The sequence below is a fragment of the Heliconius melpomene genome, chromosome 6, assembly GCF_056956725.1.
Source record: "Heliconius melpomene rosina isolate 202511_hmr_F chromosome 6, ASM5695672v1, whole genome shotgun sequence".
Taxonomy (NCBI): Eukaryota; Metazoa; Arthropoda; class Insecta; order Lepidoptera; family Nymphalidae; genus Heliconius; species Heliconius melpomene.
Window position 1 is genome coordinate 14,290,662 of NC_140394.1, and position 27,615 is coordinate 14,318,276.

The following is a 27,615-nucleotide window of genomic DNA, read 5'->3' on the forward strand; positions in this document are numbered from 1 at the left end:
AAACTACTAGAAGTATGTATCACCACTGTTCGAGAGCAACCTTTAGCTGATATAAAATATAATCTTTTTTTATAAATATTTTATTGGTGTTGCGAAAGCAATGATTCCTAAGACATGGCCTCGTATGACTATAAATTTGGCGGACGGTGCAGAATCTTTTATCACCCGCCATACAAGAAATGCGATTAGATAGTTTATTTTTTATACCTACATCGTGGTTCCTGCTGGCAACGATGATATAACAACAGTCTCGAGCCAATAATAGTAGTCTACGTATGAAAGTAAATTGATATAACTCTTTTGTTTAACTGGTTGAAATGAACTAAATGTTAAAGAAAGTTTAACAAAATGTTACCTATAGGTACTTACTGAAATAGAATTTTAATTAAATAACAACAATTATATAAAATGGATCCATGGCCTATAAAAAGTCGGGGCCGGTACCCGCCTCTAAAGTAATTAAAAGATAAAATGAAAAAAGTTGTAATATCGTACAAATTTATTTGTTATACCTAGTTATTATACATACTTCATCTTTACACAAATACAGTATTTTTTTAAACAGATTAACTAAGTAGGTATATATATGTATGGTTAATTTTTTTTAATTTTACTTCACGTAGACATATACTTAATGCCGAAATTGGTACGTAGTCCTTGGTATGCGAGTTATGCGAGTTAATATAGCGCGGAGCTATATAGCATGCTAGATGGAGGAAACCAGACAGGACAGGTGTGCAGACACTCCGTTCAGCAATTTCCACCGAATTCTCGAGGAAATTTGTACAAAATTACATTCATATAAATGAATGTAATTTTAAAAATATTTTCGTTAACGATTTAAAATTGGTCTTTGCTAATATTTTCTTAACATGATTATATCGATACTAAATCGATTCTACACTCATCACTAAATAAAATGGCGTCAACGTACGCAAAAAATGGCGTCGGCGTTCACACTCACATTGTGAATTTACGCTATTTTTTTATTTCTATCAAACAAAGTTACTTTAACTAAACAAATTGAATAAATAAGCTCAAATAATCATAATTAATTATTAATTTTGTGTTTTTAACTAGTAGTTATGTGTTTATGATAGTATTAAACAGTTAAAATGACGCAATTTCTTCCACCTAACTTACTTGCTTTATTTGCGGCGAGAGATCCCATACCTTATTTACCTCCAGCGGCTAAACTCCCACATGAGAAGAAACAAAAAGGCTATGATGGTGTCGGCGCCTTCCTTAACATTTTCGAGGTTAGTTCGTTGTATACTAGCTATGCCTGGTCTGCGTATGAAAGCAAAAGGATATCGCACCCTTAGAATTATAGTGATTTTGAGAAAGAAAGAAATAATATAGATAAACAAATCGACAATAAATTTAAAAAAACATTTACTACTGTATCATCTGAAATGATTTTGTAAGCCTAATTTTTGTACAAAAACAATTGTACATATCTTTATTTGATGTTTCCCAAAACTTGATATTTTTGAAAAGGTTTAATTCAAAGGGTGCGATATAACTTTTTTATTTATCAAACAATTGAAATGAAGCAAACACTAAATAATAAATTAAAGGAAGTTTAACAAAATGTTACACTGAAATAGTATTTTAATTGGTTAAACTGTTTCTGAGATTATTTATAGTGCTCATAAATACACAAAACAATTGTTTTCGATAATGGATTTTCTCGCATATCTTACATGTACAGACTGAGCAATCACTTCCATTTGTTTTATATATATACTAGCGGACTACTATTTGTTTTATATGTATACTAGCGGTGAATTCTAATAAACCATGAAACATGTGTTCAAAGAAATATTTTTAAGAGTCTAAATTTCAAATTTTATAAAAATCAATAGCGATTTAAGAATTTTTTCATACAACCTTTCAACCCCTTATTTGCACCCTTAGAGAAAGAATTCTAGAAAACCATGAAACATGTGTTCAATTAAATACTTTTAAGAGTCTGAATTTCGAATTTTATAAAAATTGCTGCCGTTTTAAAAAAAAATCTATACAAAGTTTCAACCCCATATTTGCACCCTTAGGGGGAGAATTCTAGAAAACGATGAAAGACGTGTTCAATGAAATACTTTTAAATTTTATAAAGATCGGTGCCGATTTAAGTTTTTTTCCATACAAACTTTGAACCCCCATTTCACCCCTTTAGGGTTAAAATTTTTCAAAATCCCTTCTTAGTGGATGTCCAGATTACGAAAGTAAACATCTGTCCAAATTTCACGTTTCTACGCACAGCGGTTACGGCTGTGCGTGCGTCTTACCTCAGTCAGTGAGGACAAGTCCTTTTATATATATAGATTATACATATTTTTCTTTCCTTATAAAATATTATTTTTTGTAAGCAAATATGTTTATATTTCGGTTATTACTAATTGCGCGACCACCACCATTTTAGCAAAGGCCCAAGTTTACTACTGTTGAGCTCTGTCCCTCAACTTGCAATGCCTTGAGAATTTGGTGGAAGGTGGGGAAACGATGTGTTTTAACACAAAGCCACTGGAATCATTTTACCTACCCTGCTGTGTGCTGGATATGGTGTATAGCTAAATAAAATTTTCTTTCTCCTCCAGCACCCATCAGAAACTCCTCCACCTACCCGAGTGGAGACAAGAGAAGAAAGATTAGAAAGACGGAGACGTGAACGTGCAGAACAAACAGCATACAAATTAGAACAAGAAATAGCATTATGGGACCCCACAATGAATGATCCTACCACGGGAGATCCATTTAAAACCCTTTTTGTGGCCCGTGTTGTGAGTTTTTTTTGCTGTAATAAAAAAAAATAAGTGTTTTATTGTTTTTTGCTATTAATACTTAATATGGAGATAATGAAAATTAGCTACATTGTAAAGCTGCTGAAATATAATAGGAAGTTGTCTTTGAGAATCAATTATTTTCAATTCTGCATTATAATTAGACAAGTTGAGTTTTGCAGGACACAGTTTAACTTTTTATGTATTGTTAAATGGTACTAATAAAAAAATAATTTAAAAAAAGCACAGTGAGTAGGGAAACCTCTGTTTACCCTGCTATATGCAGGAAACAGTGTGAACAGTTAAAAGAAAATATACAACTCATTAGAATTGGTTAGACCATAGAATTTTAATCTATACAAATTATTTTAAAACAAAATAATCAAATGAACCTAAAGAGAAATGTTATCTTTAGAACTATGTATATCTAAAACTTTTTAAATTTTAATTTTTAATCTTTTGTTTGCAGAACTATGACACATCTGAATCAAAACTTAGAAGAGAATTTGAAGGATATGGAGCTATAAAAAAAGTAAGTAATTTTTTTTTAATCCTGTAACTTATTTTTTTATTCTCGATAAATATATGTTAGATTTTTCTGGATTTAACTATAATAAATAAGATGAGAAAAAAAGAAAGATTTATTTTCATTTTTCATTTTGGTAACAAAACAAAGTGCAATATTTAGCCCCGCCACTCAATTCGAGACATCCCTATATGCGGACACACATAGTGAAGTTTAAAAATTCTTGATTTTTTTTTCTTTTTTAGATACATATGGTTTTTAACAAGGAAAATGGCAAGCCTCGTGGTTATGCCTTCATTGAGTATGAACACGAAAGGGACATGCACTGTAAGTACTAAACGTGTCTATAAAAATACAGAAAATATCGAAAAAATTGCCATTTAGAAAAATTAAAATGATCTTTCAAAATGGCAACTTTTTTTGGTGCAAGTTTTTGAATGCATGGCAACATTTTTTGCAATCGGTCATAATATATTTAGATTGTGGAGGGATTTTTTTGTAATTTTAATTAATAATCTAGGCATAAACAATATATGGAACAATCAAATATCGTAAATGTTGAGTTGCAATTAAGTAGTATTGGTTTATCATCTATTAAATTAAACATAAATAAAAAAAAATACACCATATTTGACACTATATCTTGAAATTTAAAGCACATTGCATTTGTTTTTATTTTATTAGTGCTCTCATAATACTTTTCACTCATAGACATTTACATAAATAGTTTAACATAAATCAGTATAAAAGAAAATCTGAATTTTGTAGTTTGTGAAAGTGGAGAGCAAGGAGTCATTCTTATTATTGTAGGTTACGTTGGTTCATTTTTTTATTAAATATTAGATGTAACTGATGCAATAAAACAATCATTCTGCAATTTTGTCTTCTATTACAAAAAATGAAACATCTATTAAGGCAAATTAAAAAAACACACATTTTCTTTGTTTGTAATTCTTAAATTACAAACAAAGAAAATGTAAGAACTTCAGTATTGTCTACACCCACCTTCGTAGGTCCTCGAGTAACCTTACCTTCTATATTTGTCTTTTTATTGTGCTGAGTTTTAATTTTTTTCCTTTTTTAATAACCATGATCATTACAATAATTTTTAAAATAACATTTATTACCAATGAGATTGGTTACCCAAACTAATCAAAGTTACCCGGTAAGGTGCTCATGTTGTCTCTGATGGCATTCATCAGCTTAACAATAGTTAATAAGTATTGTTATAAAAGTTCATAAATTAGAATGGAAATATTTTAAAATTTATAATAAACTAGTGGGCCCGGAAGCGGCTACGCCCGCGAAAATATAAGCCTAAATAATTAAAATAAGTTAAAAAATAATAATAAGTGAAGATTTATTATTAGAAAAAATATCTGAGTAACCGAAATGAACAAACAAAAGAAGTAAAAGTAACTAAAGGAAATTCTTAATATTAGAAAAAGTACCTAAAGTTTGCCGTGCGCGCGTACTAAACATTTTTGTATATTAAATAATTATTAATTTTTGCGAACAATATTAAATAAAATCCCAAATGCTTAAAATTACGATATTTTAAGTGTGTTATACACTTATATATCGGTATAGATAACCGAACTGAGATAAATTAATTATAAGCAGCAAATAATTACATAAAAATAATAGTAATTCGAAAATATATAAAAATTTACAAAATCATCAAAGTCATCTGCCCGTTCGCGTCGGGTCATACTATACCACTCGTAGGCTAGGTCATTTGGAATCAGTGACATCTTAATTATTTATTAGAATGTTATACTATATATATATATATATATATATATATATATATATATATATATATATGTTATACTATACTATATATATATTGAAATGCTAAAAGTGACTATTATATTTATTTTCATAATGATGAATATCAAATTATAGAAATCATCTAATTTTTGTTAATGTATACAAATCTATATCGGCGCGCGCCATGTATGCATTAAGCAAACTCACTTTGGGTGACGTTTTCTTAAAACAATAAACTTCGCAAGCCGTTGCTTAGCAACGCGTGGCGACGATTGTTATTAACATGGCGGAATAAATTGCTTGTCAAATTAATTATTTTAATATATTGGTATATATCGAAAATATTACAAATATGAGAAAAAAAAGTATCCTATGTTCATCCCGGGACCCTCAAGTATCTCTATATAGTATTTTATAGTAATAAAAATAATATATTTTATAGTATTTTATCACAATTTAATTAGCGGTTTGGCCCTGATTGCGTAAAGGACAGACAGACAGAGTTACTTTCGAATTTATAATATAGGTATGGATTGTTTGAGATTTATTAGCTAGCGTGAATATGTATATTTTTGATACTGCATTTTTTTATAAGAGCTTAACCAACTCGTAAAAAAAATTAAATGAGATTATCTACCATACTAAAAAGGTAAATCGCGTAGCATACGCACATACAAAATATATATATGCGGTCGAATTTATAAACTCCTTTTTTAGTTTGGAAAATAAATTACACAAAGCTACTTAAAAATGTGTACTTAAACAAATGTAGGGTGCATAGGAGTTAGATCATTGTATAGAGACACTAAGCAAGTGGCTCATATAATAGAGTTGATTGTTTATATGTGTGGTGCAACCTAAAACCCACAAGTCTGAATATATTATGATGCGAGTGACACAGAATTGATCTCATGTTAGGGAATTTGTTTTTTCACTTTTTTTGAAGGGTACTCAAATATTTTTTGCAGTTTTTCTTATAATTGTTTCTTTAAAGACATTGATTTTTTCTAAAAATTAAGTTCTTTTTTGTATTTAACAATATATAAATCGATGTTCGAGTTTTTTATATATTTCTATTGTTTTTTTAAATTTGAGTTCCACTCCAAAAAAAGTTTCGGCTTTAGCGTGCGTGGGACAAATGTATGATTAATAAGTATTTTTTTTATTACAATACAGAGCCGGCCGTTATGACCAACACATACGAGTAGCGGACTTTGTTAATAGGTTTGTATGTGGTAAGATACCTACATACAATCGATGTACCGAGATAGTAGTTCCATATGTAAAACATTATATAATAATATATATCATTTTTTTTCGATTTTCTGATAATAAATAATGGGTTAAAGTTTTTTTTTGATATGATAGATTAAAAAACGTGTTTAATTTATTTTGAGATTTAAGTTTTTTTGCGCTGTGGATAACGTAAGTAAAGCGCACCAGGTAATGGTAACTTAACGCCGCGTCGCTCCTCCACGATTTGCTAAAGTTTTGTCTAAAAATGTAAGTAACCATCAATTTTGTGGGTAAAAAGTATAAAAAAGTAAGTAGTTTAACGGTAGGTATGTTATTATATGATTTATATACATTTCTGTAACGCGTCTGTCGGCTCGGTCGGTAGGTATATGGACTTTTTGATGAAAAATGTGTCTTTTTTCGGGGCTTAACGCCAAAAACACATTTTTTTTATCATAAATGTTGTCTTAGTTGACGGTTGGTTGATGTTTTTTATCAACTTACTGTTTTGTATGCGATAGGTTTACATGGTGCTCGGTCATGCATGCTTTATAATCGCGGGGTATTTCCCATGTAAGCCTATTCAAGGATGAATGGTGGCCACCATTTCGTAGGAGTGTCTTTTTTTGAGATTTTTCCTTTTTTAAAATTGAAAAAAAAAGGAAAATACTTTATAGCAAAAAAAAATTCAGAAATGATTTTTTTCGATATATTTTTTTGGATAAAGACACTTATACGAACTAAACTGTCAGGCGTTTGCCTAACGATGATGTGACATTCCAGCTGCGTACAAACACGCTGACGGGAAGAAGATCGACGGGAAACGTGTTTTGGTGGACGTGGAGCGTGCTAGGACCGTGAAAGGATGGTTGCCGAGACGACTTGGTACGATTGGAGTTTTCTTTCCATTTTTTTAGCGGGATAGACAGAGGGAACCTAGTGTTAAGATACAACTTTCGCGTTTGCACTCACCTGTACATACCCTAGAATATATATATTGTATTGTATATAACATTTATACACAATGAAACAAAATGGTGTTGGATATATGTAATATGTCGAAATTAGAATAAAAATGACGGTGTGATTAAGCTTCTTTCATTGCGTGTTGAGCGGTGGAACTCCACACTGCCTGGTTGCCAGAGCACTGAAATGGATATATTAAATATTTCACTCCCCGAGTGGAAATCGAAAGTTGATAAATATAAAATTTGTATCTAAAATAATAATAAAACAGGTGGCGGTCTTGGCGGCACCCGGCGCGGCGGGGCCGACGTCAACATCAAGCACTCCGGACGAGAGGACAACGAGCGGGAAAGGGAGAGATACCGCCTGGAGCAGCGGGATAGAGATAGAGACGACCGCCGGGATAGAGATCGTGAGTTTTAGACCTAAAGTCACACATATAATATAACTCTATTTTAAAATTGTTTTTTTTACGTCTTGTTTGGTTGTTTCCCATACACATCTCACACTAAAGATTGAAAAATATTTTTAAAATATATCGATGTATCTTCTAAGAATGTATAAATTCAAATTCAAATTCAAAATATTCTTTATTCAAATAAACTTTATAAGCACTTTTGAATCGTCGAATGCACATGTCAACAAAAAGCTACCACCGGTTCGGAAGGCAGCTCTGCTGAGAAGAGCCGGCAAGAAACTCAACAGTTGCTCTTTTCAAAGTCAATGGTATATTTCACTATTACATTAGCTGGCAGCTGTCCTGCCTGACATTCAATAGACATTAATTCCATACATGCTTATCCTCTAAATATTCTTGAACAGTGTAATAAGCTTTACTTGTTAGAATTTTTTTTACAGATATTTTAAATTTTGGAAGTGGCAAACTAAGAATACACTGCAGAATTTTATTATATACACGTATACTCTGACCCATAAAGGATTTATTAACTTTCTGGAGGCGAAAACTTGGTGTAACAAGCTTATCTTTATATCTCGTTTCTATCGTATGACTGTCGCTATTTTTTTTATGACAATGTATATTTTGTCGGACAAAGAGAATATTATAGTATAGAAATTGGGAAGCAACTGTAATAATACCTGCATCTTTGAAAACATCTCGCAGAGAATCTCGAGCTCTTAGATTATAAATATATCTTACGGCTCTTTTTTGGAGAATAAATATTGAATTGATATCTGAAGCACTGCCCCATAACAGCATTCCATAAGATAAAATACTATGGAAATAGCTAAAGTAGACTAGTCGGGCAGTTTCAACGTCCGTCATTTGTCTTACTTTCTTAATTGCGAACGCAGCAGAGCTGAGTTTATCTGCAAGTGCTTCCAGATGAGCGTTCCACTGGAGTTTGGAATCTATAGTAACACCTAAGAAAATAGCTGATTCCGACACATTAAGAGGTTCTCCTTTAATAATTACATTAAAATTATGTTTTTAAACATTTGGTAAGGCAAACTCGATGCATTTCGTTTTTTTAGCATTTAACATTAGATTATTAACATCAAACCAACGAAGAATATGCGATAATGCACTATTCACTTCGTCATAGTTTATTATATTTCTGTCAACCTTAAATATTAAAGAGGTATCATCCGCGAAAAGTACAATATCACATAGGTTCTTCACATAAAAAGGCAGATCGTTAATATAAAGAAGAAATAAAAGAGGACCAAGTATAGATCCTTGTGGAACGCCCATCTTTAGAGGAGATCCAGATGATTTTACATTATTTATACTAACCGTCTGGATTCTTTGGTTTAGATATGAGGCAATAAGGTCAAGGGCAGTATCCTGTATACCATAATGTTTTAGTTTTAACAATAGAATTACATGGTCTACGCAATCAAAGGCTTTGGATAAGTCACAAAAATAGCATAGCAAGAACATATGGCTTAGTGATCAGAACGCTTTGACAATGAACAAAAGACGCAGGTTCAAATCTCGCTAGGTTACAGCGATATATTTTAGAATAAACTTTAGATAAATTATACAATATTGATACCTTTTATTTATTCTATATCGACAAAATTAAAAAAAAAATCTTAAGGAAGACTTAATAATATTACGGACCTAAAACAATTTTTATATCTAACCAAATTTTAATTTTCCAATTCCTCCCCCAAATATAACAGGTGGTCGTCGTCGTTCTCGTTCCCGTTCCCGGCGTCGCTCCGGCTCCCGTTCCCGCCGGCGTGACAGGGAGAGGGTGGAGAAGAGGGACGAAGAGAACGTGGAGAGGTGAGCTTAAAATCAGTAGTGGCAGTCCTCACTCTATAATGTGCAATTTGGTGTAAGTCTATCATTTTAAAACACAGTTCCCAATAAGACACTCCATTCTTCACTTTTCGCCAAATTCTGGAGACATGGCCTCTTTAATAGGCGTAACTTAACGCCGCGAGGAGATGTTAAAGTTTAATATTTCATTCCACCGAGTGGGAATCGAACCCACAACCGTCAATACACGCTTGTGCCATTGCGTTAGGGTAGTCTCAAAATACTATTTCATTTACTAAATACTAATATATATTTAATATTATATTATTATCATCGTCATTGACAGCCATTGATAGTTCAGTCTGCCCCAGCGGCCGTCGGCTCTGCGACAAACAAGCCCCGCCCATTGCCACTTCAGCTTACCAATTCTTTGAGCTTTGTCGGTAACTCTGCTTTTCCGGATTTCCTTATTTCGGATTCTATCCTTTAGAGATGAACCGAGCATAGCCCGCTGCATGACCTTTTGTTAGAATCCATGTCTCCGCCCCGAACGTGTGACGTACTGGTCGAATGCCCGAGATTGGCATTGAGCTACCTCAATGCCAATCTCTTTGTCGAAGTTATTCCTACCCAGTTGTATATTCTGACCTAGGTATATATTCCTGAACAACTTCGATGCTAACATTATAGACGATAATTGGCCATGAGTCTACAAATGAATTGAACATGACCTTAGTCTTATCCAAATACATTTCTAGACCCACTTGTCTGGGAGAAACAGTTAGGCTTTGCAGCGTCCTTGAAAACTCATGCAGCGACTCTGCTATTATAACTATGTCCTCAGCATATCAAAGGTCCTTTGATAATAGTACCCTGTCCCCTACAGTCCAGTGTTTTAAAGACATCCTCTATAGCGTCAGTAAACAGTTTCGGAGATGTTATATCTCCCTGTCTTACTCCACGCTTTATACGTTGTGTTCCTTCCTGGACGTCCTGAATTTGGACAATCATCGAAGCGGCAATACTATATGTCAACACGTCGATGTGTCGCCAATCGGATTTTCATACGTACGGTATAGTAGCCCGGCCGGTTGAAACCCGGCCTGAAACCCTGTTCAGGAGGTTCGCAATCATCAAATGTTCGGGCCAGCTGGTTTGATTTGACTCTTGAAAATAGCTTATATTGTATATTTTTAAAATCTTATTACAGAAGACGCCGCCGTTCCCGTTCACGCTCCGAACGACGAAGGGAAAGAAGAGAGCGGGATAAGGACAAGGACGTATCCCGCGAGGGCCGTGAAGGGAGGGATTCCAAACGGAGAAGGCGAGAAAAGGAGAGGGATAGGGAGGGAAGAGAGAGGAGAGACCACAAGGTTAAGCCGGAGGACATCAAGGTTAAAGAGGAGCCACGGGACGGTAAGGAGCAATGTCTGCTGTTGTATAGACAACTAATAGTAGTGGTGTTTAAGTGTAGATGGTTGAAGGTCGATTCCCACTTAATTGTCATGGTAACACGCTAATGCGTGATATTTAAAAGCGATAGTGATTGATGTCAATGAGACAGATGGTAATTTTTGAACATTTTAAAGTCACTTATATTCATATATCAAATAAATAGTAATATTATCTTATTTACTTTGATAATGATCATACACCACACGTTATATAAAGGATGAAAATACTTAAAAATATATAATATAATAATTTAATTTATTTCGAATCAGACTACCCCGAGTTCAGCCTGCCGCCGCTCGACGTGCAGATCAAGCAGGAGCCGGAGGACGAGAACAAGTACAACCCGGAGGACGCCAACGGGGATGACTATTATTAGATATATATGTTTTGAACTTCAAATTCATCTTAGTTTAAATTTGAAATATAGTAAATATGAATTTCACGTTCAACTCTAGATATGGATATGAAAAGAATTTGACACAAACAGTGTTTCTGAACTTGAAAATAAATACCGATTTTGATATATATTCGAAAAAAATATATATCAAAATCAGTATTTCAAAAATAGGTTGATATAAAGGTTATTTAAATATAATATGAGAAAAGTTGTGGTAAGAGTTTGAAATGAACAATGTTTTTTTTTGTTTTAAATTAAAAAGTATGAAACTCAATCTATTATTTCAAATATTTATATTTTACATTTGAAACGTAAGAATTTGAAGTTCAAAGACTACATAATACATAATACAATGTATTGTATAGATAACGAAAATGGCCTTCGTATAAAAAAAAAACAATCTTGAAATATATTTTTTGATTTGCACTTATACAGTGTAAAGTGAGTTCTACTTGAGTGGTAGAACGCAATGAACGCCAAAATACAACATTTGGCAGAAAGTGGGGAACGGAGTGTCTTAACACTAGATTTCCTCTGCCTCCCCTCCACCTGCTGTGTGCGGGGGACAGCGTGAAGCTGATGTGATTTTTTTTTTTGACACTGATGTCAAGTAATTTTTTTTTTCTACTTTTTATTTTTAAAATGTTGATGTGTATTTGGTTTTTAATAAAAATAAATAATATTAAGGCCATTTTTTATACTATTATAAAAAATAAATTTTTAATTTTAATTTTTTTTGAGAAAATACATTGTTGTTTCTTTACGTTTTGGTTTAAGTTATTTGGAAATATTATAATTTAAAAAAAAAGAGGTCCATAAACCACAACGCAACTATTGACTAAGCAATAATAATATATATTATTAATTATTATAATTTGTATACATTTGTGTATGTCTCTTTGTCCCGTGTTTTCTCGTCATGAGTTAATTTAGATATAAGAAATATAGTTAATAGTTTTAAAGTGTTTTTTTAAATTATTTTAGCTTTGCCCTGTATATTAGTTGTTATATTAATTATGAAAATTTGATTTGTCTCTTTTAGGCAATTAAATATTTAAAAAATACTTATTTTTTAAAAAGTTTACGTATTTTTTTTGTTTATCAAACATAAAATATTACTGTCAAAAAATCTTTAATATGACACCGAAAACATTATAGCACTTTGGAATTATTTACAAAAATGAAGGTGATTGACGGCGTTGAGTAATATATGCAAAAAAAAATTAAAAACGACTTACAACAGTTATGTGGAATTTTTAAATAAAATACATTAATAATAATATATAAAGAATTTATTAAACACATACGAATATAAGGTCGTCGTGGGGAGCGCTATAGGCTGCAGTACTGTAGCGCGTGCTGCGAGAGTCGCGTGCACATCTAACGCGTCATAGACGAGTAGTGCCTTGACTACGACCCAAGCGAAGCCAAGTTCAAGTTATAAATTTAAATTATGAAATACAGTGTAAACTCCATGTAACGTCACTCGATTTAACGACAAACTCTCTAAAGCGTCGAAATCAATTGGCTTTGGTTGGTTTAGTTTGTATTCCATACAATGTAAAATACTCCCGTTAACTTTAAAACATAAATATCTTTTGGCCATTAATAACCATAGCAATCGGGACCTGGGCCTTAAATTAGTCGATAATGAGTATGGCACGCGGTCTATGTCCGCAGGCAAATTCGAGGTTCCTAGGGTACACAACTATTATGGTGACAGAACCCTAAGAAAACGTGTACCCTATGTGCTTAATGGTTGCCTGAGGACATACGCCGCGAGCCAAACTTAAAGAGGTTTAAAATTAAACTTAGGGAGTATTTTTTGTCAACTGTTAATTGAACAGTTGACAGAAAATACTTCTTAGTTTAATTTTGATCTATTATAAATGTAATTTAAATCATATGTATAGAGATCCAGCAGTCAAACTCGCGTAGAGTTTTGCAGGACACTGTTTAAGTTTTTTTATTGTTAAATGGTAGTAATAAAATAAATAATAATAATAATGATACACTCTACATAGCATCACACCCACTCTCAATAACGACAACAATTGAGTAATAAAAAGTACCTTTTAAGTTGCTAAAATTAGTAAAAACTGCGCATCTGTGTACGTTCTTTTGTCGCTTTATTATCCTAGCCCGCAATAAACCTTTACTGTCGGCATCATGCATACGGAATTTTCTAAGAAATTCGTTCTTTTGTTTACAAATTGGGATTGCTTGCACGTGTAGACTGTAATTGTTAACGATGACTAATAAGTAGGAGTCATCGATTATCTATACGTTATCATATTCTTAGTTGCTCACAAACTTTCAAACTGTAAACATGGCTAGTAAAAGAAAATCACTGTGTATTGACGAAAAAGTTTTACTGATACGCGCTATAGAAACGGGAGAGAAGACGGGAGTGATGTTGGCAAACGCTTTGGATTTAGTCGCTCTACCGTGTCCACAATATGGAAAAATAAAGAAAAAATTCTCCAAGCTGAGAGCGAGGGAAAATCTTCCAAAAAATTTAAGAAACCTAAATACGAAGATTTGGATGAAGCTATACTATCATGGTTTCACCGACAATGCCAGAATAATATGCCTATCTCGGGGCCACTTGTGAAAGCTAAGGCGGAGAATTTTGCTGAAGAACTTGGTTTAACTTCTTTCAAAGCATCAGAAGGATGGCTCGGAAAATTCAAGCAACGTCATCATATCAACTATGGTAAAATAAGTGGACTTTGTATCAATTCTGCGAATGATGACGTGGAAACAGAACCTGAGTTTGATAGCGACGACGACCTTCCATTAACTGAGTGGATTCAACAGGTCAACATGGCAGGAAATACGGTAAATTTTCAAACCTACATCGAAGTAGACAACTGCCTGCTTACAACGGCTTCACTCACAGACACAGAAATTTTAGATTCAGTGAGAAAAACTGAGGATCAAGAACAAGGAGATGAAGAAGATGAGACGGATGAGCTTGAGCCTCCACCGAGCATTGAAGAAGCTCTGAAAGCAGCTAAATTATTGGAAAATTACTTCCTTTATCACCAAAATGCCTCAATATCACAAGATATGGATAAAATAATTAAAAACATACAACAAAATTACTGGTGCAGCAAAAGACGTCAGACAAAAATAACAGAATATACGCAATAGCGTTCAAATAAGATTCTTTTATACGGTATAACTACTAACACCAGACTGAAATAAACTTTTTCTTTTTCTAATTCTGATTTTTCTTCTCTCCATTTAACGACCACTCTCTATAACGCCATAAAATGCACAGTCCCTTCAGTGTCGTTATATAGAGTTTACACTGTATACCAAAGTAAAAAAAATAGTGATGATTTGATTTGGATGATTTTCTCCCCAGTTTTTTTAGTAGTAATAATATGGAAAAATAACACTTGTCTACTTAAGGCACACGTTCATAATAAAAAAGGAAAATACTAATTCAATAAAAATAAAAGTAATTACAACTCAATATAGATTTTAATTTTTATAATCTTGAAATAAGTCCTTATTACAACATTTTATTAAAATAAGTAATTATATCACATTGTAAGTTTACAATATTATATTAATACTTAAAACATTACGAATAATAATATTACCAACATAAATAAATGGCAGTCTACAACAACAATGGTAGCGGAACTTAAAATAATAAAAAAAAATACTGAAAAATGACCAAATACTTACTTGTACAAAACAATAAGAGGTAAGAGCTGGTGTAAGATACATCGCGTTACAACGCGCTCCCGGGACCGACGAGTAAATAGCTAATAAATTATACTTTACTTAATTTGCAATAGTTGGCGGAACTCAACTCCACACTTAGTCACGTGTCTGTACAGCGTTTTATAACATACATTTAAACAAATATCAGTGACTAAAATAAAATATACAGCATGTTTTAACACTAGAAGTGCCGAAGATTGAGACCCCCCTTGAACCGCCGTCGGGACAAATTTGTCCCATTCTACTTATTATGTTGGTATAATACAAAAAAAATATTATTAAAATAATTCGTAAAATATGTAGATCATCTTTAATAATCAATTTTTGTTCTTTAACACACATAAAAGTATCAAAAAACCAAACACAAAGAAAGAATCAAATATTTCAAATACGTTCTAAGGTCGTGACAACTAACTGAATTACTCTTACAAAATTATAAGTTATTGAAATTAGTTAATGTTATTATTAGGCCAAGTAATGCATTAATTTATTCTTCATCAGTGATACATCACAGATGATTTATAACATTGCATAGTAATGGCTCCAGAATTCGGCGGAAAATGCCAGCGGAGTGCATAGCACTAGGTTCCCAGGTTCCCTCCACCTACCCTACAATTGCCCACATTTGGTATCGAGTGTTTTTCTAAAATTCAAGCCGAGCTTAGTCATCCTTTCATCTGATACCTCACTTGAACTAGCGGCAAAATTCAGTATTGACACCAATTTTACCCTACTTTTCAGGCTATTATTGTTTAAGATTTATGCATAAATGTATAGATTTTTTCCTGTACTAGTACTACATGTAGATGCTAACTGCCAAATTTCATAATTCTAAGTTAACTGAAAGTACTTTATATTAATTTGATTCCCTTTACAGTGTCGAAATACACGTTTTTTACTATATAAATAGTCATATCTTTTTTTAAGGATGCTTTTTCAGGAAATCAAGGGACTGTAGATCGTCATATAGTTGATATTCATATACTCATATACTCATATGAATATCAACTCGATTTCTCCAAGCGTTCCTGAGATAAAGGCAAAGACAGCCGGACGGACAAAAAATGATCTTATAAGGGTTTTTTTCCCCTTAAAAGCTACAGAACCCTAAAAACTTAGGTATTGACTGCTAAACCTACTATTCAATTTTTTTCCGCCCCCGTATCGTCCTTTCACCTCCACCTCGTCCCCGAAGCATGAAAATATGTCAAATTATACCCTCAAATAATAAAATAATAATGGCGGGACAAAAATGACCCAGCGGCAGTTCTAGGTAAATCTATTTTTTTTTTCAAAAAATATGACTGCTATATAATTATTTATATTTTTAATTAAATAAAGGTGTAAAATTGGTAATAGTCAAAAAGTTTCATATACATACATTAACAAACAAAAAAGTTATAAACAATCAACCTTGCGTTTGGGACAAAAATGGGACGGCGGCGCTTCTAGTGTTAAACAAATCATAACAATTTCTTATTAAGAGTAAATAAATAAGTAATGAATTAACTAATTGAGATAATAAAAACAAAAATAACTTGTTTTGACTAAAATTATTTTGAAAATTATTATGCTACATACTTAATGGTATAAAAAATAATTTATTCGAATAATTATTAAAATATAAATATCTGAGTAACATGTTTTATAACAAAAATGCTTGTAATAAATGAATTGGTAATATAAAATTATTATGAAAAATCAAATAAAATTAACACTAACTTTTTTTTTTCCCTAGCCTACATCATCCCATTGTTGGGCAAAGGCCTCACTAACAACCATAATAAATTCAAAATCATTATGCAAAATGAATTTTATTTTATAATAGTATATAAAAAACAAAATATCAATTATTATTAGGAATACTCAAGTTATTTTACAGTTTAGTTCATCACCTTTTTGTACTTTAACTTCATGTTCCTAAAAAAATAATAAGTATTTATTAAAAGATTAGGAAACGCACGCTTTGACTCGTTACCAGGGCAGCAGGGCAGGGCTCAGGCAGGAGTCGAACCCACAAGGCACTTTTCAATATGACAATAAATAATAATGAGGCCAAACAAACAAACAGTGGAACTACTTACTATAGATGTGTCTTCATCACTTAAATCAGGCGTCGGTTTTCTTAAAAACTTCGAAAAAACACCGCGTTTTTCTTTGTTTTTATTTTGACTCTCGGCCGGCTGAAAGAGAACATGTTAAACTTTACAAATCACAGATATTAGTTTAATTCACAAAATATATATATAAAAATAGTTATAGTAACAAAATAAAGACACTACACTCTATAAAAGTTAATGATTTAGTTTTAAATTTATTTTTAAAAATAATAAGAGACTAGTGTTACGACACTTCGTTCACCATTAACTCCCGAGACATTGTATTAAAAACGAGACTAATCACCGCGTAACATCCAAAGAGAAATGACTTTTATTTCCGAACTAGTGGGCGCGCGCAGCTTCGCCTGCTTATTGGACCCTTAGGGGTGAATTCTAATAAACCATGAAACACGTGTTCAATGAAATATTTTTGTCTAAATTTTTAATTTTATAAAAATCAGTGACGACTTAAAATTTTTCCGTTCAAACTTAACCTTAGGGGGTAAATTCTAGAAAACGATGAAATACGTGTTCAATTAAATACTTTTAAAAATCTAAATTTCAAATTTTATAAAAATCGGTGCCGATTTAATTTTTTTTCCATACAAACTTTGAACCCCTATTTCACCCCTTTAGGGTTAAAATTTCTCAAAATCCTTTCTTAGTGGATGTCCAGATTACGAAAGTAAACATCTGTCCAAATTCCACGTTTCTACGCACAGCGGTTACGGCTGTGCGCGCGTCTTACCTCAGTCAGTGAGGACAAGTCCTTTTATATATATAGATAGATGTTGCAGTGGGACATGGAGTTTCGTAATGTAAGACTCAGTGAATAGAATTATTTTCCTATTCCCTGTTCTAGTAATACAACACGCGACGTCTCGATCGGTGAGGGGTGCGGGCGGTGCGCGGGGATTGGAATATCTTAACACTAGGTTCCCCCTAGATACATTTACATACCTCTTCTTCTGTTACTTCATTGGTATTTTCTTCTACAATTGTACTAATACCTTCTGTTTCTTCCATCTCATTCACATTTACTGTATTACCTGAAAATAATATTAAAAAAATATATTTAACGTTCACGTTGCATCTCGGATACATCCCCCCGGTTAGGTCGACGACGGTTGATAACATTAAGACACTCTGTTCTTGCGTCACCAAGCATTCGAGACATAGCGCGCGCGTTGAGTGGCGGAACTCGATGCATTAAGCATGTTACCAGCGCCAGGAAATAAATCAAATATTCATTTCCACGCGCGGGAATCTAACATACAACCGTCGCGTTAAATAAAAAAAAATAGAAGAAAAGAGAGATAGAAAATGAGAGAGGAGAAGAAGAATGGCGAAAAAAAAATACTTACAAATCTCCGTAGGCTGTGTATTTTGCGAAGGAACTTTTTGCCCGTTTATAATACGTTTTATTTCCTCCGCTCTTTCCATATATCTATAAAAAATAATTAATAGTTTAAAAAAATGTAAACACTCATTTTTCTACAGAACACATTAATAAGATAAATGTAACGAGCCATATGAGAGCTCCATATGTTTACTAGTAGACAGTCCAAGGTCGATGGAGCCATCTTACAATTCCATTAGCAGACCAGCTCGAGGGTACATATAATTTTTTATTCAAGAAAAATTAAATACTTATTTAAATATATATTCTATTTTTACGCTCTGGCGTAGCGGCAAAGCGGCAGTAGCTAGGGGGGGTGCGACCGGTGCGGTCGCACCGGGCATCAAAAGGAAAAGGGGCATCGAAGTCGACGATCAGTTTGTTTTTTCTTTGTTTTTAGACCTTAGACCATTTTAAAGGGCATCAAGTCCTCTAAGCCGCACCGGGCATCAAAGTCGACGATCACTTTGTTTTTTTTTAGAACTCATCAACAGGAAAGGGGCATGAAAGTCGACGATCACTTTGTTTTTTTTTAGACCTTAGACCATTTTAAAGGGCATCAAGTCCCCTAAGCCGCACCGGGCAGCAAATACCCTAGCTACGCCACTGCCGCCACTCAATGCCTCCAGAATTCGGTGGAATATGGGGAATGAACTGTTTTAACCGTAGGTTCTCTCTGCCTACCCTGCTGTCTGCGGGATACTGCGTGAAGTTGATTTAATTTAAATTTAGATTTATTACACAGTTGCATTGCAGCTTGACTTAATAAAAACGGATTAAAATTGTTATGTTATTCATAAATAACATTTTTAAAGAAAACAGTAAAACTCAAAGAGAATCTGTATACCTGTATACCTGTGCTGCTATGTATATTATTTTTCTATGGAAATAAACGTTTTGCATTCGATTTTGTCTGTTTTCACTTCCAAAGTGTTCTTTTATAAGTGAATGTCTCGATATGCAGTGCGGTATTATATTATTATTTATTAATAAATATGCCTATAGTTATTACAAAATATCAAACAAACCTCAAGAAAATAAAAAAGTAAGTTTATAAATAAGATCTTTGATTTCAGGATTATTACACAGGCTGACCTCGTGAGCTTGTCGGTGAGCGCGCCTCGCCGCACGGCGTCGGCCTCTGCGTGCGCGGCCGGCACCAGGTAGCGCAGGCTGGCGCCGTACGCGCGCAGCGCCGCCGCGAGCTGGCCCGACACGTCCAGCTCTATGGCGCGCTTGATGAGCACCACCGCCTGGGGGAAGGCTTTACGTATCAGAGTACCCTCTTCTCTGCCCATAGGGGGTGTCGCTGTCTCGCTGTAACAGTGCTAACAGCAGCAATAGGGCTAACGGCATTAACCTCAAAACCGAAAACGAAAGGCATGACGGCACTCGTGGTCATTCTAAGATATTGTCGAGACAACTTGTTATCGAGAGTCAAATAAATAATTACTAAAGCTGGATACTGTGTGCGATTTGTTGGTTCGTCTGATAAATATTATATTTTTTATATAAAATTTGAATATTAATTATAAATTAATATTTAAATTTTATTTTTAATTAATTGAATTATAAAAATTAAAACACCTACTTTCTCATAATTCTCCTTAGAGGGCATATGCTCCAAGTCCAAGTATTCATGCTCGAAGAACTCGTCATAAGAAATCCTCTGATCAGGGTTGTGTTTTAGAAGACGCGTGAGGAGATCCAAACATCCAGGTGATATTGAACTTCTTGGTGGTATCTACCGGAAAAATGAGTCACTATCGAGACACTGGGGTGAACAAAGGGAACGTAGTTACGTTTCCACACATTGCACATTGAGTAGTAAAACTTAACGCCGCGCTTTGTTTGTGTCTCGTTAGTCAATAGCGAGGAAATACAACTATTAGACTGGGATCCGGCCGTTAAATCCTGCATAAACGAGTTTTCTTAATTAAACCTATATTAATGAATAATACATGATTAGTAGAACAGATTACACCTGGGTTGCCTGGAAAAATCCTGCCGCAATCACTTTTAATTAACTCGTAACGTAACTTGTTTTTGGAGAAAATTGCACCCATACGTTTTTTATATGAATCGCACATCATTTGAAAGATAATCGCATAAGGAATTGGAAAATTAAGGGTTGCCAGCTCTCAGTCTGCCGCAAGTCTAGGGTTGCCTGGTTTAAACATGTCACTAAATGTTAATAATTTGCACTCATGTGTTTTTTTAATGAATTATATATCAAATTAAAGCTTATTTTTTTCTGAACACTATAAAACAGGGTTGCCTGGAAAATTCCTGCCGCAAACAGGGGTTGCCAGCGTTTGAAATATTTTATTCCGGTTCCGTTTGACTATGAAAATAGACGATGAAATGCGCGGTCTGCCTTATGTTTTAAAGTAAAATATTATATAATAGAAGGTCAATCTTAAAATCAATGTTTATTCTAATTATTCACCTGTTAAATGATGATTTTAATCATATTAAGTACACGCAGAAAACTATTTAAAGATGAAATCATTCTTATTTTTCAAGTAAAATAATAATCCATAATATTGAGTCTTCGCAAAATATATTTTATAAATAATAATATTTAGATTTTTTAAAACAACTAAATTATCTAATTAAGTAAATGTTTACAAATATCAATCTACTGTAAGGTATTAATTACAACATGTTTCCTTAATATAATGAGAGGTGACAATTATTGCGGATATTTTTTTATTAATTAAGAAAATATGGAAAATTACATTTCAATAAACAATCTCTCTCTCTCTTCGCCCTCTGCTTGTTTGATTTGACAACGCCGTCCGTATCCGTAGAAAGAACTATGGCGCCCATCTTTTTGGTACGAATATTTAGGTTTTTGGAAAGTAAATGAAAACTATTCAACTAATAAAAACTATTAAAATATAGATAAAAAAATGTCGCTAGCAAGAACTTGTCCGTCTATGCTGATAGTTTTTAAGGCATTTAGGTCTGAAAGAATTGTTCTTATAATTATAATAAAGCGTAATCACTCACTCACGTCCCTAACTTAGTGTAATCAAAACTGAGGCAACTCCCACGGCCACAATTGTCTACATTTTATTAAACTATATAATATTAAACATTAAAGTATACTTACGTTTTGCATTAGAAAATAATTGAAAAATACTTCTTTATAATTTTACACTTTTGGAGAGATTCCTTGTTAAATTCTATCACATTTTCACTCCTGCCGCACAAAAAACACGTCTTCATTTTTGTCAAGTAAAAACGTCTTTACTCCAAAACGAAAGGTAAGTAACCAAGTAATATGCTCAAAAACAACTCATTTGGCCATCTGCATTTTCATTGCATTTAGAAACAATACATCTTCGAAAATATAATATAAAAATTATATATATTACTTTCCTATGAAAATTATTAAAAATTGCGTGAGAAAAAAAATTGCGGCAAGCGTTGTCAAATCAAACAAGTAGAGGACGAAGAGAGAGAGAGTTCGAGTTCATTGAAATGTATTTTTCAATATAATTAATAAAAAAAATATCCGCAATAATGGTCACCCTTCATTATATTAAGGGAACGTGATGTATATGTATGTATATTAATAGTTTATAGTAGATCGATATTTGTAAACCTTTTTTTTTAATTAGATAATTTAATAGTTTCAAAATGGTAATTTAAATTAATAAATAAATATTAGTATTTAGAAAATAGATTTTGCAAAGACTCAATATTATAGATTCATTATTTTACTTGAAAAATAAGGATGATTTCATCTTTAAATAGTTTTCTGCGTGTACTTAATATGATTAAAATCATCATTTAACAGGTGAACAATTAGAATAAACATTGATTTTAAGATTGACCTTCTATTATATAATATTTTACTTTAAAACATAAGGCAGACCGCGCATTTCATCGTCTATTTTCATAGTCAAACGGAACCGGAATAAAATATTTCAAACGCTGGCAACCCCTGTTTGCGGCAGGAATTTTCCAGGCAACCCTGTTTTATAGTGTTCAGAAAAAAATAAGCTTTAATTTGATATATAATTCATTAAAAAAACACATGAGTGCAAATTATTAACATTTAGTGACATGTTTAAACCAGGCAACCCTAGACTTGCGGCAGACTGAGAGCTGGCAACCCTTAATTTTCCAATTCCTTATGCGATTATCTTTCAAATGATGTGCGATTCATATAAAAAACGTATGGGTGCAATTTTCTCCAAAAACGAGTTACGAAAAAATGTAATTAAAGGTGATTGCGGCAGGATTCTTCCAGGCAACCCAGGTGTAATCTGTTCTACTAATCATGTATTATTCATTAATATAGGTTTAATTAAGAAAACTCGTATATGCAGGATTCAACGGCCGGATCTCAGGGTATATTCAATAATTTACTTCCCTTGTTTATAGAACACATCACGCTTCACGCTGTCTCCCGCACAGAGCAATACAGCGTGAAATGTGACGTGTGCAGGTTGAGGGAATTTGATTTCTCCAAATTCTCGAGGCATTGCGTGTTGAGTGGCGGAAAACAACGTCGAGCTTTGCCTCGACACCAGAGCTAAGAAATGGCTGGCGTTCACATTTATTTACCACTAGTTCGCGGCTTCGCCTGTTTGAACTAGTGTTAAGACACTTCCGTTTCCAGTTGCGGGGATCGAGTGGTGGAACTGAACGTCACGGTTGGCCTCGTTCAATTTATTTACTGTTCTGAATTACTGTCGTGTTCTAATAACATTACCAAAGACATTGACAATTATACGTAAAAAATTAAAGTTTCAACCAATTAACATTTAATTTAATCTATGGATTTTATATTGGATAAAAATATTATATATTTATATAACTTTTTTAGGTGTGAACCGAATTAAATAAAATACTAAATTGAGAAGGATGTGTGTGTGTGTGTGTGTGTGTGTGTGTGTGTGTGTATGTGAGTGTACGAAGGTTGGGCGTAGTGACCTTAGTGTTACAACCCTCTGTTATCCGAATTTCGCCTAATTTTAAAACATTGTTCTGTGGGAGTGGGTAGATTTAGAAATGGTAGTACATGTCACCTGAATGGGCGCCTGCTTCTGTATCTTGGCGACCAGCTCGGTGAGCGTGGCGGACGAGTACGGTGCGCGCCCGAACAGACACTCATACATTATCACGCCTGGGGGGACATATTCAAGTGTGTTTAATAAGCAAACTTTACGTTTCACGCTCTATCCCGCATATTCACTCACCAACACTCCACAGGTCGACTCGCGCGTCGTAGTCCCCTATCATCATTTCGGGGGCCATGTACAGCGGGGAGCCTCTCACACTCTTCATCGTGTCCTCAGATAGATATTGTGCGAATCTATCATATAATATAAAAAAATGTCTTCAATATATTGTATCGTGTAATATAAGAAGGGGCGCAAGCGTGCGTTCCCAGGTACAGAGGCAAACGCAGAGTTAAGTTCCGCTGCTCAACACGCAATGCCTCAAGAATATGGAGGTAAATGGGAAGGTTCCCTCTGCTTACCCTGCTATGCGCGGTATACAGAAGGGAATGAATGTCTCAAATCTAGGTTAGGAGCTCTGGCAGTCAAGGCGCAGCGTTGTGTTGGACGACTTTTCCTGGTGCGTGGGGAACATAGTGTCTTAATGAGAGGTTCCTTCTAATCCTGCTATAGGTGGACATCAGGACGATTTATAATGGGTACCTCAAACAATATATCACTAAAACTGATCCATTTCTGGCAACCAAAAGGATCTATTGAGAAGAGCGGGTATGGCCATAGCAGAAAAAAGCGAAACCTATTGTTAAGACACTCTTTTGATTGGCGGCACTCAACGATGCGCTTTGTCTTGCGGAAAAATAATTCATGCCTACATAAAGGCATAAAGCTCAAAATTATCTCGTTTTAAAATATTATTATAAAATGTTATTCAGACATTTAAGTTAAAAAAATATTGCAGTTTCATGCTTCTTACCATTTCTAGCGATGTGGTGTAGGCGGAAAAAAAATAGAGTAAAGACACTCGTGTGATCACCATTCTCCGTATATTCTATATATCGTACTTATGTGTTGAGTTGAGTTTCGCACTTAACAACGGGTTTTTTGTGGGAGATACACCTTATTTTATCACCAGAGCAAGGAAATTAATATAATTCATTCCCCTAAAGTGGGAATCGAACCCAAAACCATAGCGTTTACAGTCAGACACAATAGCCTTAATTTTCATTTATAGTACTAAAAATATAAAACAAGGAGAAAAGGGGAGACTTACCCAAAATCTGCAACTTTAAGCATATACTTTCCGTCTGAGCCCTTGTGTAGCAACAGATTGTGCGGCTTCAGGTCCATGTGGACCACTCCTGTATGATGTACAAGAGAATAGATATCGTCGGCTTAGTGTGAACCTGCCGCCACAAGGTAGGTAGGACAAGTGTGTGACTGTAAACGCGACTGGTTGTGGCCTCCATTCCTATTCGAACGCTGCGTTGAGTTCCGCCATTCAACACGCAATTAGCAGGTCACATCGTAAGCCGACGACATGCTTTATTGTACTAAGAGATACAAATGAGAGCGAGAGAGAGAGAGCAAGTCCCTCGAGTGTAACCGACTCCACATTCCACAGCTATCAAGCTTTCAGTGATGTGTTGTAATATTAATTATACTTCACGCTGTATCCCGCTTAGACAGAGGGAACATGATGGACCGCGCTTTATCTTGTTACCTAAGTAAGGAAATAAAAATTAATTTCCCCTAGTGGGATCGAACCGTCACAATCGTCGCGTGCACGCTTATGCCTCTGCGCCACGCGGCCTTATCTTTTATCTCCCATTGCATATCTTAGCAAGAAAGACAGAGAGACTCTGACAAAAAAAACCAAATTAATTGGCTCTTCGAAAAATGTTTCATAAAAGCAAAAATGGACACTTAAGTAACATACTCGTATATATATAATATAATAATACTACAATAATTAAAATTACCTTTTTCTCGAAGAAATTTAAGGGCAGAAGCCAATTGTTGTAGAAAATACAGCACCTTATGTTGAAAAAAAAAATAAAATTCAAAATGATAAACAAAGTCACACTCCACTGTTTGTTTTATAATTCTCATTTATTACTTAAAATAAAAATCACTTACTTGTTTCTCCGGCACTCTGCCATATTTGTGTATATATTTGGATAAGTCACCACCGCAACAATATTCCATTACAATATAAATATTTCTGTAAAACAAATCCAAATTGTTAGTTTTTCCCCTTTTAAAATTTTTTTAGCTGTACATATGACGGCTTCAAACAATTACTAAATAATGTACACTAATATTACTAGGCTGAAGAGTTTGTTTGGTTAAATGCACCAAACTCAGGAAATACTCATTGAATTACATCATGTCACAGTGGCACAGTGTCCAGGTACTCACATGATGGTTGTGGGTCGACTTCACTCTGGTATTTACAAGGTCAGACATTCAGCTCTTCTGCTCAATATGTGATTCATCAAAAATATTTTATGAGACATTGCCTGTTGCATGGAACTGAACATGAGCAACATGGAAAATGAAAATAATAAAGTAATTGAAACAAGTGAGAATTAAACCCTCAATTGTCACATTTACAGTCACAGGGTTGTACCAAAGTAACAAAGGCCTCGTAGATAATATATATTTTTCTTTAAAGACACAAAAAGATAACTTATTCACCGATCATCCCAAGTGAAGTGTTTCATGTGTACAATGTGGGGATGGGTCAGTGTTTTCAATAATCTTATTTCAGTCACTAAGTTATCTATGGCAGAGCCGGAGTGCTTGATCCTACATTTGTCTACACATTTTACTGCCACTATTGAACGAGCTCCAACCTGGGAAAAAATATATTTCTTATTTGTACTAATATTATAAAGAAGAGTTTGTTTTTAACATTATTATTGAGGCTTATTTTCACTGATCATGATGAGTTCTGCCACTCAACATGCGATGTGGGCAGAATTCAAAATATTATTATTTTATTATTTATATTCTGTACTACAAAACATTATTTTTGATTACAAACTATATATATAAATCCTTACATACTTAAATATATATACAATAATTCTTATGGAGCATAAATATAATTAGTGTGACACTTATAAAAAACTAATACAATGCACACAGATAAGGACATTATGTGTGACAAAAAACAAAACAAAACGAAATAAATATAGGAAAAAAGAAAAATTAAAAATCGACTCAATTACGTAAAGAATCTGCATAAAGTTATCTGCAAGATGATTATCTTAAGTAAAGAGATATTACGGCTACAGCATAATTGAGGCCGTCGGCGCGCAGCGTCGGCACAGCTTGTGAGCGCGACGGTTTTGGGATGCGCACTCGAGGGAAACAATTATTTTCATTTCCTGGCTCTGGTAATTAAACAAAGCGCGGCGTTGATGTTCATTACTTAACTCGCAATGTCTGTAAGCAGAAAGTGGGGAACGGAGTTGTCTCTACACTAGATCCCCCTCAGCCTAGCCTGCTATTTGTGGGATAGAACGTGAAACAAAAAAAAAATTATAATTATTTTAAGTTCTTTATATTGTAGTTATTAAATTTAATCTTTGTTTTTATATTGCGTTTACCTTTGTGTAAGCTTTGTAAACTGTTGAATAGCTTCCCGTTCCGAGTTTCTCTGTAACCACATATCCTTCTATTTTAGGAAACGCCATTTCTTTATTAAATTGACGCCACTTTTGAATATTTTTTTTACATTATTTAAACATAAATTTTACTCGAAATAAACTATCAGTTATGTGACATTTGTGATTGGTTATATTTGACTTTGAGAGGGGTGCCGCCAGACTGCCAACTGCCAAGTGCCAGTTGTGTCAATTTATTATAAAGTATAGATTATAAAAAGTAGATAAAAAAAGTGAGCTTTTATTGAAATTTTTATGCCAACTCAAATGTCAGACTGCTAGTTACATCTATTTGTAAGTTCTTTCTTATTTTAAATTTTTATATATACACAATAAGTACTGTATGTATTTAATTATAAG

General features: G+C 33.7%; 2 protein-coding genes across 6 annotated transcripts; one reads left to right on the forward strand and one right to left on the reverse strand.

The window, feature by feature from the left end:
• Positions 1-922: 922 nt before the first annotated feature.
• On the forward strand, positions 923-12,328 carry snRNP-U1-70K (small ribonucleoprotein particle U1 subunit 70K). Its single transcript, XM_085187341.1, has 9 exons — positions 923-1,259; positions 2,601-2,783; positions 3,253-3,315; positions 3,555-3,636; positions 7,102-7,203; positions 7,556-7,696; positions 9,433-9,538; positions 10,725-10,930; positions 11,239-12,328. Exons 1-9 carry the CDS (start codon positions 1,116-1,118, stop codon positions 11,343-11,345), a joined length of 1,134 nt encoding a protein of 377 aa, XP_085043467.1. The 5' UTR covers positions 923-1,115; the 3' UTR covers positions 11,346-12,328.
• On the reverse strand, positions 7,856-27,438 carry Aduk (unc-51 like kinase 3 homolog Aduk). Of its 5 annotated transcripts, XR_014878086.1 has the most exons (14): positions 27,199-27,437; positions 26,282-26,439; positions 25,721-25,805; positions 25,564-25,618; positions 24,855-24,942; positions 23,822-23,937; positions 23,651-23,748; positions 20,197-20,349; positions 19,701-19,933; positions 18,571-18,653; positions 18,167-18,255; positions 17,192-17,290; positions 16,568-17,027; positions 12,641-15,288 (listed from the first exon to the last, which is right to left on the reverse strand). XR_014878086.1 is itself a non-coding variant. In XM_085187337.1 (13 exons), exons 1-13 carry the CDS (start codon positions 27,283-27,285, stop codon positions 9,551-9,553), a joined length of 1,365 nt encoding a protein of 454 aa, XP_085043463.1. In that variant the 5' UTR covers positions 27,286-27,437; the 3' UTR covers positions 7,856-9,550. The 5 variants fall into 5 exon arrangements, 4 of the variants coding, with proteins under 4 accessions (XP_085043463.1, XP_085043462.1, XP_085043461.1 ...); XM_085187337.1 differs by lacking the exons at positions 12,641-15,288; positions 16,568-17,027 and adding an exon at positions 7,856-9,571; XM_085187336.1 differs by having other exon boundaries at positions 12,641-17,027.
• Positions 27,439-27,615: the final 177 nt, after the last annotated feature.